The sequence below is a fragment of the Diabrotica undecimpunctata genome, chromosome 2 (genome assembly GCF_040954645.1).
Source record: "Diabrotica undecimpunctata isolate CICGRU chromosome 2, icDiaUnde3, whole genome shotgun sequence".
NCBI classification, from domain to species: Eukaryota; Metazoa; Arthropoda; class Insecta; order Coleoptera; family Chrysomelidae; genus Diabrotica; species Diabrotica undecimpunctata.
The window spans coordinates 57965859-57979549 of record NC_092804.1 but is presented as its reverse complement, the minus strand read 5'-3'; the positions used below and the strand labels follow the sequence as shown (position 1 = coordinate 57979549).

The 13691-nt window shown below is 31.1% G+C and overlaps 2 protein-coding genes across 3 annotated transcripts in view; one reads left to right on the top strand and one right to left on the bottom strand.

Moving 5' to 3' along the window:
• The window catches only part of Hcs (holocarboxylase synthetase-like protein), a 161093-nt gene that overhangs the window by 122542 nt on the left and 24860 nt on the right, over positions 1-13691 (bottom strand). The window lies entirely within an intron of this gene.
• LOC140434599 (microtubule-associated protein 1 light chain 3 beta-like) overlaps positions 1-13691 on the top strand; it is a 67222-nt gene that overhangs the window by 40255 nt on the left and 13276 nt on the right. The window contains exon 2 of the mRNA XM_072522980.1: positions 1358-1413. Within this exon, the coding sequence (XP_072379081.1) occupies positions 1358-1413 (56 nt within the window). The remainder of the gene's footprint in view (positions 1-1357; positions 1414-13691) is intronic.

The following is a 13691-nucleotide window of genomic DNA, read 5'->3' as shown; positions in this document are numbered from 1 at the left end:
TCTGTGTCGAGTTCTTACCACTAATCCACGAAGGATACAGGTTACTCCGTGAGAAGAGTGTATTAAATCGTCACATCATAGTAGAAATTATTCTAATTATTCTTGATTAATAATTTAAAACTTTAGATTAAATAATTACTATTAATTAAATTATTTTATTCACATTTTTGCTTTATTGTGGTCAATCAGTTTTTACTTTATGTGAAATTAAAAAATGGAAATACGTCACACATACGTCACACATAATAATTATCACCGAGGTGATTTAGCTCGAAGCTAACGTCTAAAGGTGTGAGACTATCGATTTATAATGCTAATTATAGGTTTCTACCGATTATTTCCCACCTCTACTATTTTCATCTCTTTTTATTTCACAACGTATTATATTTTCTATCTTTTGCGTTATTTTGCCGGTTCTTAAGGCACTCATCACTGTATACAAAAAAAATTGGCGAACTTCTGCATTGTGCCGGGTAAGTTTTTTTTGCAAGATTTTAAAGAATTTTTTTTTAATTTAGATTTTAAAATTATTATGCGAAATCTATTGAATGTATTTTAATGAAATTTGGGAACTGTTTTATTATATTACAAACATTTTCTAGGCGAATTACGAAAAGCCTATCTGTAATCTAAGTATTTGAAAAAAAACATTAAATAAGAACAGGCTTGTTTTCCCTGTTTTTTGGTATATTTTGCAATTTTGCAGCAAGAGTAATAAATTGAAACATTTTTAACCAGTTTCTCTTATAGGAAATTCCATTATCTTTATTTTATTTCAGTACCACTTTGCTCCAAAATAAATCGTTTTAAAGTTATAAGTAAGGAAAACTAAAAAAAATGTGTTTTCATACATTTTAAAATATTTTAATTTTTTGATTAATATTACCAACCTATTTGAGGGGGAGGATAAGTAAATTATTATTATTGAAGCAACCACACAAGTTTTTTTGCCAAAATCAGAATGCCATCTCTCACATCCACTTCAAAACAAATCCGGTCAGACCTGGTCCAATCAAAATAAAATCACTAATGTCTATTCAGAACATAACACTTTCTACTTTATATCTTTGAACAGATCTAACAATTTCCGTTTTTACTTGTCTTCCTCGCCCACTAAGTCCACGAATTTGTCTGTCATCTGATTTTTCATGATGTTTCGTCGAAACTTGCACCTTTTATTAATTTACAATGTTCCAGTTTTGTTGTTGACACCAATTTAGGGCTCTAGATATTTTTCCATACATAAAATGTTTCTGCTATTCTTCCATAGGAGAAGGATTATTTATAAGGGTTAGGTCTTCTATAAGCGTTTTTAATTATTTTACACATACTATAATTATTATTTTTTTTTTTTCAGAAATAAGAAAGGAGGAAGTTCTCGCCATTAGAAATAGGTTTCCAACTAAAATTCCAGTAAGTACCTCTTTATTCTATTATTCTTTTTGTGTTCATCATTATATTAGATGAGGAATATGTTAAAAAAAATTTAATATAAGAGATCATTATCACTTCTAAAAAACACTTCAAAAGGATGTCATCAGGTCCGAATGCCCAGGAATAAGTTACATTCTTCCTAAGAATTAGTTTCGAAGAGTATGGATCAAATAACTGTGAACTCGAAAAAGTGCGTAAAACCTTAATATTTAACCCTTAGTTGCCGGATAATAAAAATAATACAAATTTTTTAAATTTTTTGATAAAATATGTTCAAAAATACATTCAAAAAGAAGTATAATTTTTTTCAAAATTTTTCAAAACCTTTTACGCAAAAAAACAGACGCGGTACTTTAAGGTACCGTCAGGCTGTGTAGAGTAATTTAGTTTGGTAGTAAGTTATTAGGTGACTAATGATAAATACGGAGATTTTTATCAATTTATTTGTAAAAAATACATCAATATTCAACATCGTGATATATATTGAAACAGTTCTTCTTCTCATTCGAACACAGATAAACTTTGCAGGTAGAACATGTTGAATGAGGTCGCGATTATACACTTGGACTGCTGCATACCTCACATCTACCTCTTTGGGCACCATATTTTACCCAGTGGGAGCCTCTTTTTGAAAGGCGTACATCGGATGGGATTGAATAATATGTTCCTTATCTTCTTCTTTCAGGATACACATCACTATTCGGTCTTCGTCGTTTTGATGGAGTTTTCTGAAGTTTGTGAGCCATCAGGCCCATAGCAACTCCTCTTCGAAAATCTAAAAGTGATTGGTTTTCTCGTATGTCGCAGAATATTATATAAGCATTAACGAATGATATATCTATTAATCCCCAAAATAGCCTATGCCACCACTTCTTACTACGTCTGTCAAGTCCATAAGCAGTTCTCAAACGATCAGCATAGTCAACACCCCCCATGAATTTATTGTAATCTTTTACAATCATGGGAGCAACAATATCAGCCTTCGTACCATCTTTTTGGGTCCTTTGAACAGTTATTTCCTCACAACCGTGGTAATTACTAGCAAAGTAAACAATTTGATTGTCCTTCCAATTCCACACTCCAATATCCATCGACGAAATCCTGTAATCAATCTCCGCGCTTGATGAATTTATCAGCTGTCAAGTTCTTAGGAAGAAACTTTTTATTCGGTCCACATGCTAAAGTTAGTTCACTTTTTCACTTCTCTTACAAGGGTATGGAGGTAAAATAGTTATCGAAATAAATCATTCTTTGCTTTCCCCATTCTTCTTCAGTAAGATGCAGAACTACACGGGCTCCTAGTCCAAAGTTCTTATACTCTTCTTCAACTATGCTGTGTTTTCCCTGGTAAATTTCAAATTTCATAATATATCCATATTGATCGGAAAGACACCATAATTTGTAGCCTCTCTTGATAGGTTTGAGAGGATTGTACTGCTTTAGAGAGCTCCGTCCTTTGAAAAGTATTATCGATTCGTCAACCGAAAGCTCACGAGCTCCTCTATAATTTCTTGAAAAAATTTTGTTTAGTTTGTCTATCATTGGCCTTATTTTGTATAGTTTATCTTGAGTTTGTGTGTTAATATTAGTATTGTCGTTTATATGAAGATTGCTCAATATAGCATCAAACCTGTCTCTGCTCATTGCAGCAGGAACGATTGCAGTTTTTAGGTCTTCGCTGTTAGACCAATAATGCCTCCAATTTGGTAACTTGTGATACTCCATGAACATGTTTATTCCTAAAAATGTTATCAATTCATCTTTTTTTATATTCAGAACCTTATTCCTTTGGACAGCATATAAGTTGCTCTGATAAACTATATCATCAATTTATGGAACCTAAAAGGCAAATAAAGATGTCAGTTCCAGTTTCGCAACCTGCAAATTCTGGAGATGGGATTGGGTACATATTCTGGAGATGCAGTAGTTATTTCTCTTTTACGCCACTTTCTATCTAAAATTGCCTCATTCTGCTGACTCAAGTCAATTTCATGCAATGAATTTACCTCGTCATCTTCTGTTAAATCATTTTCTATGGACTGTGTCACATCTACTTCTAATGTACTTGAAGGTTCTGGTACAGCATTGTTAGAATTAATTAATGACTCATCATCATTATCTGATTCTTCGTCAGTTTGGAAATTTAGGTCATCCGGTATATCCTCAAACAAGAAATTGTCAACAATATTTAATAATTCCGCATCACTTAGAGGTTTTTTGCTAGTCCAGTCTATTTTTTTTCATCTAAAAAGATGAAACGGGTTAGAATATAATAAGAAACGATAGTTGCGAAACAAATTTATGTCCAGTAATAAATTACTTCCAAATGCCTGACGGTACTTTTAAGTCCGCACCGAAAAGTATCAGTTTTCTCAAACAACAGTAATTATTTATCAAAAGTAAATACTTACGTTTGCACTCAAATGTTTCGTCTACGATATTATAATCAGTTATACCGAAATACGTTCATACTTTTCAATTTATTGGCACATGTGTTACAGATGACAAATCACAACACAATAGTTAGGTTATGCACTAATATCGTTATTGTTTTAGAGCTAAAACAGTGTTGCCGGTTGATTGAAATTAACTTATATTATTCTCTATAAGGTACTTTAAAGTACCTATCGGAAAAAATCAAGGTAAATATAAAGATGTGTTTTAGACATATTTTTAAATAAGTGGTACTTTAAAGTACCGCCCGTCAACTAAGGGTTAAGCAATACTGACGAAAATATTCAATAAATATATGTATTATCGAAAATTGAAATATGAACAATATACATATATTTCTAAATTAAATGTACTTATAATAAGAAATTTTATTGTTGCATATGGTCAATGGACCACTTTTTGAATAAAGACACATTTACAAAGAAATATAATGAAGATAATGATAATACAGAGACGTACTCTGTAATAATAAATAAGAAATATCAGAATTTTAATTGTTACAAGCTGTATTATATTACAAGCTGTAACAATATATTTGAAATAAATTTCTCAATTTAAATATATTTCAAATATTTTTTGACTTAATAGTTTTTTATAAATACATATATACAGTGGAACCTCGATTATACGTCTCTCTATTAACTGTCACCTCTGTTAACCGTCAGGGTCCATATATAAGTTATATTACCAACATAACTAAAAATTTAGTCATGAATTCATTTTGTTTGAGCAGTGCGGATAAGCCAAACGAAATTCGTTGAAATGTGTACGTGAAGTTATGCCACCAACGCATTTTTTTATGTCAATAATTAATGTTCTTATTCAGGGCTCTGGATTAAACTTCAATTTATATAGGTAATGTTAAGTGATACCGTTCTTTTAGAGTTTCATTTTTAGAATCGCAAGCCGAAAATAAAAACGCAGAGCACAATAATTATTACAGTCAATATCTGTGTGTCAATATAATTCAGTTTGATTCAAATTCGAACGACAATCAATGATTTAAAGAAAAATGCTGATGGAATTGAAAAGTATGCTTCGCAAATGGAATCGTTGGATAGCCGGATAAAACATAGTTAGATAATGAAAAAAAGCCACAAATGAATCACTCGACACGGCACGACACGACACTCTGTATTTGTGGTTCGTTTAAAAAAGAAGCGAAGGTGTTCCTTTGCCTGGACCAATTGTTGCCGAAAAAGCGTTGTTTTTCAACATGAAATTGAATGGCGATCCTTCATTCAAAGGAAGCAGCGGTTAGTTGGAAAAGTTCAAAAATCGCCACGGTATACGGGAACTGATAATCGAAGGTGAAAAATTGAGCGCCGCAAATATTGAAGTCGTTGACGAATATAAAAGAAAGCTTCAAGATATGATCGATGAGACACGCGATCAAATGTTCAATGCGTATGAAACTGGTTTAAACTATAAAGCATTGCCAACGAAAACACTCGCTGCACTGTCTGAAAAATATAAACCAGGATTTAAAACGCAAAAGCAACGAATCACAGCAATGATATATTCAAATGAAAGTGGTGACCATCGCCTTCCTATATTGATTGGTACAGCAAAAAAGCACGTTTTTTCAAGGGCATAAATATGAACGTGCTTTGCGTTAACTACTACGCACAACATAATGCATGGATGTCCCAAGAAATATTCGCTGACTGGTTCAAAAAGGTATGTACTGCAAACCAAAATTTTTTTATCTATTTTTTTAACATCTTGTTTTTTAGGTTTTTATACCGAACGTTTGACATTACTTGCAAGCAAAAAATTTGCCACCAAAGGCGATTCTCATTTTGGACAATGCACCTGCCCATCCTGAAGCCGATATGCTGCAAAGTGACAATGAAAATATCACGTGCTCTTTTCTGCCTGCGAATACAACATCATTGATACAGCCAATGGATCAATCGGTCATTAAGACATTTAAAAGAAGATATAGAAAAAAATTTATTCAAAACCTAGTTATGGAAGAGGAATATTCTTTGCCAGAATACTAGAAAGCATACAATTTAAAACACGAAGTCGACAATGCTGTATCAAATTATTGTCAAATAAAACATACAACTAAAATTTGAGTTATACTATGAAATTTTTTTTTGTTCTGTTAACCGCCTTTTTGATTATCTGTCATACCCTTGGTCCGGTGCCCTGACGGATAATCGAGGTTCCACTGTACAATTTAGATTTTGTGTCATTGTCGGCAAAAATTATTTTTTATTTATTAATCATGCCTTTTTTATTTATTAATTTAACTATATTATTTTAAAGATTAACTAAATATGTCAACTAATTTTAAATTTAAATAAATAAGTTTATTTTTAACTTTAAATTTTAAACGGCTAATTATAAACGCTTATATCTGACAATTTTATAGCGGACAAACTTTTATAAACTACTATTTACAAGCTTCTACACTTTTAATGATCTGATCTAGGTGGTTTCTAGTGGAAGCCATTTTTTCAAATCATCCATATACAATAGATGATTAAGCAATTGCACTTCGCAATTGTAGTAAAGGTAATGGATTCTGACAAGAGCTATGAGTCATGCCGATGCAGTATACAAGTTTTCCTGTTATTTACAAGAACATAGCTCTTGTCAAAATCCATTGCCTATATTGTTATTTTTGATGCTAAAACCTAAGTTGACTTCAGAAGCTAGGATAGGGGGTTAATTGCTAGACAGAACCATAGTGGACTCAGCGACTTGGAATAGGCCCCGGTTGATTGCAATAAGTTCAGTTTCAATATTGTTGTCACCAGGTATTTGGAGATGAATTTTTGTCTTTCAATCTGACATTATATCTTTTAAAAAGGTCACTATGTTGTCATCGACTTTATATATTCTTAATATATCTATAAGCTATTCATGCGGCACTGAGTTAGCTTTCTTGTAGTCGATAAAAGCAGTAAAAAAATTTCATTTTTTGGTGTTTCCTGGTTAGAAATTACTAAGCGGTGATAAGATTTTCTTTGCAGCCCATGAAACCCTTACCGCATCTTTACTGTTGAGGCTTTATGATATTGTTTAGAGCAGTGTTGATAGATACGCTGGGCTACAGAGGATGTGGCCAATTTAACAAATTTGAAAGATAAGTAATTGGACAGCACTTGGTTGAATCTTGGGTGTTATTTGATCCTTCAGTATTAAATAGATTTTTCCCTAAGTTAGAAATGATGGCATTTCCTGCACATTAGTAATGCGCATGATTAATTAATTACATTTACTATTAAAATCAGCATTAGTTTAATAAATTAAAAATGAGGATTGTTTTATTTACTATTGAACTATAAGCTGATCTACGAACTTCCTATCGGAAAAAGTAATTAAATAAAAGCTAGAACCCAAGATGACCTTTTTGATAAATCTGAATATTTTGCTACCACATAAGGAGATTGAAGACTATGCTGTGATACTATCAACCTCGAGGTCAATTTTTCGAAATAATTAAAAATTATACGTTTAATTATGGTTATCAGCAATTAGGATAACTAAAAAAAGAACTTTGCATACTGTTACAATATAGATAATAGTTTATACAATCAACAAATACTCTATTTATCAGTCACGTAATCGGTTTTGCGAAAACACTGTTCTTTGCTTATCTTGCTATAAACTAGGTTAGAAATAATGCCTCAAATTCGTCTTCACAAACACTAGTTTCACTATAAACACTTCAATTTTTAGTATTTGTATGTATGTATGTATGTCTTAGTATTTTTCTGTACATATATTATAGAAGTCTTTGTTTCGGTAGAAACTCGATAAGTCAATAATTGGACACTTCTAATGCCTTCAAATAAACTAAAATAACAAAACGTGTTTTACCACTATTGATATATCCCTCACGGCCTATCTAAAGAGTACCACAAATCCCATAATCATTAACAAATTATACCAAGAACGGATATCAGAATACACTGGTTATAACAAGATTTTTACTGATGCGTCAAGAACTGAAAACGGACATGCAGCGGCCTTTATTCTAGGAAAGTCTGAATATGCAGTTCGCATCCCTCAATTCTGCAGCATTTTCACGGGAGAAGCAATCGCCATTTTAAAAGCATTAGACATGTGTAAGGGTCATGCAAGCTCAAACTTTCTTATCATTACTGACTCTTTATCTGTTCTTCAGAGCTTAAGTCAAGTATATCCAATAGATGCCATCCTGCAACAAATACAATTAGCATTTTATCACCTACAAAACAGACACGTGAACGTTAAATTTCTCTGGGTACCATCACATACAAGTATCGCAGGAAATGAAAAAGTAGATGAATTAGCAAAGAAAGCTGCTACTGACGAGCAAACTGAAATAATGACTACATTTCCATTCAGTGATATCCAGTTCATTATTAAACAGCACTGTGTAAAAAATTGGCAACAAATGTGGAATTCTAATAAGGCTAACCTTAAAAACGTTAAAACTAGGATTGGCACTAAACTACAATTTCCAGAAAACAGAATGCAACAGGTGATTATAAACCGACTAAGAATTGGACATACAGCGTTAACTCACCAGCATCTCATAACAAAAGAACTACCACCTGAATGTTCCTATTGTGAATGTCCAATAACTGTTTAACATATATTGATTAAATGTCCTCTTTATTCCTACGAAAAAGCCATCAACAACGTACCAGAAGAAGCCAAGAAACTTAAAGATATTTTAAACTGTAATGTATCAAATACAATAAAATTCCGTAAGGACGTACGTTTACTACACAAAATTTAAGTTATATTATATGTATCATTTTGTAATTTGGTAATTAAATAATAATAAAGTGTTCTTCATTAAATATGAATACTGAAATGTTTTGGTACAAAAACACTTGGAAGTTCAAAAGTAATCTTTATTTCTTTACATACCGAACACAACAGATTACAAGCCCATGGGGCATTTTTAAAGGGTCATTTGACCCAGCATGAATCATATAAATCAATACTACAATATGTCATAACCTTTAGAAACGTCAATTTTTATCGGTACAGGTGGCTACACAGGTAAGGTAAACTTAAAACTCAACTATTTCTAACGAAGGTAGGTAATACAAAAATAATAACCTGCGACCTAATGCCGTACAAAATTATTGGTACCAGTAGCAGGGAAAATCTTTGATTTTCTGAAAATTTTAACCCCATTTTCGGTAATTTAATACAGTAGATAGTTTCGCATCGTTATTTGGACTACTTTTTTTGCAGTGCCGTACATATCGGCTGGTACAGGGGTGAGAAATCTAGGGCACAACTCTTGACTTTCAAATAATACAAATGAGGCAATATGAAACTCACTGATCTAAATTTAGTTGCATAAAATAATAATATTAATATAATAAATGGTACATACTATACATGCTATGAATTAGTTTTATAGTTTTTAGTTATATTTTGTCAAAAAAGCGACTACCGCACAGGAAATAATTATCTTAACACAAACAAAACAACGATTCTGTTGCCAAATACAGATAACTGTTTATATAAATTTGATTTCTCACCTATATACCACCCGATATGTACAGCACTGCAAAAAAAGTAATCTAAATAATGATCCGAAACTATCTGTATGAATGCCGTACTGTATCAAATTACTGAAAATAAGATCAAAATTTTCCGAAAATCAAAGATTGTCCCTGCTACTGGTACCAATATTTTTGTACAGCATTAGGTCGCAAGTCATTATTTTTCTATTACCTACCTAAGTTATAAATGCCGTACATATACATACATATATATATATATATATATATATATATATATATATATATATATATATATATATATATTTCATTCACTTACGAGTGCACTTTTATATATATATATATTATATATATATATATATATATATATATATATATATATATATATATATATATATATATATAAAAGTGCACTCGTAAGTGAATGAAATGTTTTCGGTCAATTTGGAGATAAAAAAGACAAGAGTTGTGCTACTTTATCTATTTAATGAAGACGGGTCGCCTACTGTTTAATGAGCATCATCAGTTCATCTAAAAGAGTGTTATTAGCGATACCTACATCTAATATGACAAACAATTAAATAAATGATCTTACCTTTAAAAGATCTGTAGAGTTAAAATGGTATTAATGTGAAGAAACATCAAAAAGGCAAACATGAAAAATTAATCTAATAAATACATTAGCAAAAAAAACCAATCAACCGCCTTTGCAAGACATCTTTGTACTGGTCTTGCCGCATCATTCCTTTTACCACGTACAGACGTCCAGTACCCTTGCCCCTAATGACTGACCAAATCATCACTTTTGTAGGGTGCTTCTCAGTCTGAACAACACAGTCAGGATGAAACTTTTCTCCATGATGACGACGCACAAACTGAGCTCTGTTTTGCAAAATTTCAAATTCACTGAAGCAGACCTGTCAACAATAGAAAAAAAATTATGTGCTGGTCTTTATGTTGGTTAAATGGTTAAATGCATTATTTGTGAAAGAAATATGAAATATTATGCAAGAAATTATGAACTTACCGACCTCCAGAAGTCCACATCTTTATCACGCAACCGTTTAACACAAATCTTTTAATTTTCTGCACACAGTACGTTCAGAAGCATTTACATTGACACCTTGGAGTTGCGATTTTATCAATTTTGTGGTAGCAAATCTGTTTTCCAGGCAAATTTTCTTTAAAGATCTTTCTGAGCTTGGAGTGAAAATAGGCTTTCTGCCGCATTTTTTCTTTCGTTTTGGGCTCAATTCTTTCCCTAATTCAATCTTCTTCTTTATGCGTCGTACACTAGCTTCAGAAACCTTTAATCTTCGTGATATTTCGCGGTTTGAAAATATTTTAGTATTCACTAGGGCATTTATCTCAGCTTTTTTACGTGGTGAAAGATCGCGTTTTTTACCCATGATGAAATCGTACAAACAGATTATTTAAACTCTGCACACGAAATAAACAAATAACTGCGTAATATAAAACTGTTTAATAAACAAACACAGCACATAAAGCCACAGAGACACGTTCGCAACTGAAGCACCTGCGAACGCGATGGGAGCAGGTTTAGACTTGTTTACGTTCCGGCAAGAATTGATTAAGACAGTGTTGCCATTGGCAACACTGATAAGGCACAAATACAAAATATATAATAAATTTCCTGAATAAAAATCCATTTCATGTATGTTTGTATGTGAAAGAACTGCATATAAACTCGAATAAAACATCAAATTATTAAAAAACAGGAGTGCGTCTAATAATTTGGCCAGGGACTGTATATATTATAAATCTAAAAATAGTACTACTATTAAAAGAGAAAGGTTGCTTCGTGAAAAAATTAAAGAACGGAAAGAACTTTTACAAAATTCGTGCTTTCTATACATACTCATTTTTCAAAAACTAAGCCTAATTAGTTTCAACTACATCCGTACGGCAATGGTTTATTACCTTGACGGTAAACATTAACCTCTATTTAAAGATTTGCATTTGTAATGACCTGCCAGTTGCAAACAAAAGACTTTAAAAACTTTTTTTGTAAACTTATCAGGGACCAAAACATTAGGAAGTTACGATACTTTCTGTACACACTGTATGTATATAGAAACATTATACGCAAAACTTTAGGACAATAACTCATTTATTACAATAGCCTTTGGTAGCTTTTACAAGTTGGTCATCAAATTCTGAAGATATAATGACAACTTCTCATCGGTTTCCACTACTTGGTGACTCATAATTTAGCATTTGTGAATCACTAATAATTACTCTGAATATTTTATATTTTGGGAATAAAATACAGTGACTGTCATTAACCTGACAGGTTTTTTGTTTTGATGTTTTGATTTCCAACCCGGAAATAGTAGTCAAACAATAAAATTATAAAAATTAGTAAAATCTGTAAAATAATGTTTTGGTCTATTGCCGGATTTATCTGGCTTATCGAGGTTCGATTATATTTTTTCGTAATGTTTAAATATATTATGTTGGATAAGCAGACAAATCGAATGTTTAAATATATTATATTAAAAATCAATATATTATTGAATAAGTTAAGGCTAAACATTATATGACACGGATTCTTGAAGAGGTCACACAAATATACACATATTAAAACAATTTGAAAAAAAAAAGCGTAATTAGAACTATGTACTAATAGTTTAACACTTTACTAATCTGTTATCAATCGGATATTTTATAACAGAATTTAGTTATTGATTTCAAATAATTTATTAGAATAACAATAGTTTATAAAGACATTGTCCGCTAGTAATATTTATTATATACGACTACAAACAATCGTCTATTTGACAATTTTTTTGTAAGAAAATTGGTAGTATTTCTTGTGGCATCTTATTCAATTTACTATTGTTACTAGGAATAAGCCACAATTTTACTTAAAAATAAGTTAATTTGACGTTCCGATTTCCACTTCCACAGAAATCGTATTTTAACTTAATTTTAACTTATTTTAACGTAAAACTACGGCTTATTCACAATAAAAAATAGTTTATATATATATATATATATATATATATATATATATATATATAGGTTACACCTCCCAAAAAGTTTCCAGCCGTTTGACTCTTCACAAGAGTGACATTAAGTTACACCCTGATAGATGTTCCCTAGCCACACAACACAACAGGGTACTCTTTCGATTTTCCAAATATGAAAACCCTATCCGCGGAGAGCAATTATTTAAAAAGATTATTTCTCGAGATGGCTTTCAAGAAACCATTAATAAAAAGACAGATACCAACAATTTAAGCAACTTATATTCATTATTGTTAACTTTAGATAACCACAAACCTACCAATAAAGGCAATTCATCGTCAACAATATAAGTTTCATTATATATGAGATATATAATATCTCTTCTACTTCAAAATAAGTCTTTTTGCCTCTTATTTTTTAGAAAATTCAGCGTCTATTAGGTATACTATTACCTTTACATTGTTATCATTTAAGATCTAACGTTCTATCGTTTTAAGTTAGTAGTATGTAATTAATTCACAACCAATTCTTTGTTTCTGATAAGAATATTTATAACCTAAATTTTATATTATGATTACATGTTCTGTAATTGTTTTGTAACATAATTTTATCCAAATGTTTATGTATATGTGTTTTTAAGTATTTTTAAATATGTGATTTATAAAAGAACGTTTTAAAACAAAAATTTTTTGGATAGTTTTCGCCATCATTTGTAGGAGTCAGATGAGTTGTCCATTTCATTGTATAAACACCATGACAACTAACCTCAATAATTAGTGTAAGATACAAAATAATTTTTATTCTGTAATTTGTACTAATTTTGTGTATTGTAGCACCCTGATGATGCAAATAAAGATTTGCGAAAGCACGGTAGACTAAAAAGAAGATTTTCTTTGTCCTATCTTCCGCTGCATACCCAAATAGTTGTGTTTGTAGTCTAACTGATCAGCGTTGATTACAAGCGTTTATCGCTTTTTCAGTATATATATATATATATATATATATATATATATATATATATATATATATATATATATATATATATATATATATATATATATATATATATATATGTGTGTGTGTGTGTGTGTGTGTGTGTGTGTGTGTTACGAGCCGAAATTGGACAATCCTAGCATTATACGGAAAATCTTGTCCACTTCTAGCTTTGTTCCCCTTGATTGTACAATCTCCGAAATAATATATATAATCATCGGACTGTGTATGAAAGAATTGCTGTACAATATTCGAATTCCAATCAGTAGCCATGCGTCAAAAATCGATTCATATCGATTTTTACGAGTATTTCCTATTTTTTTATTAAAGACA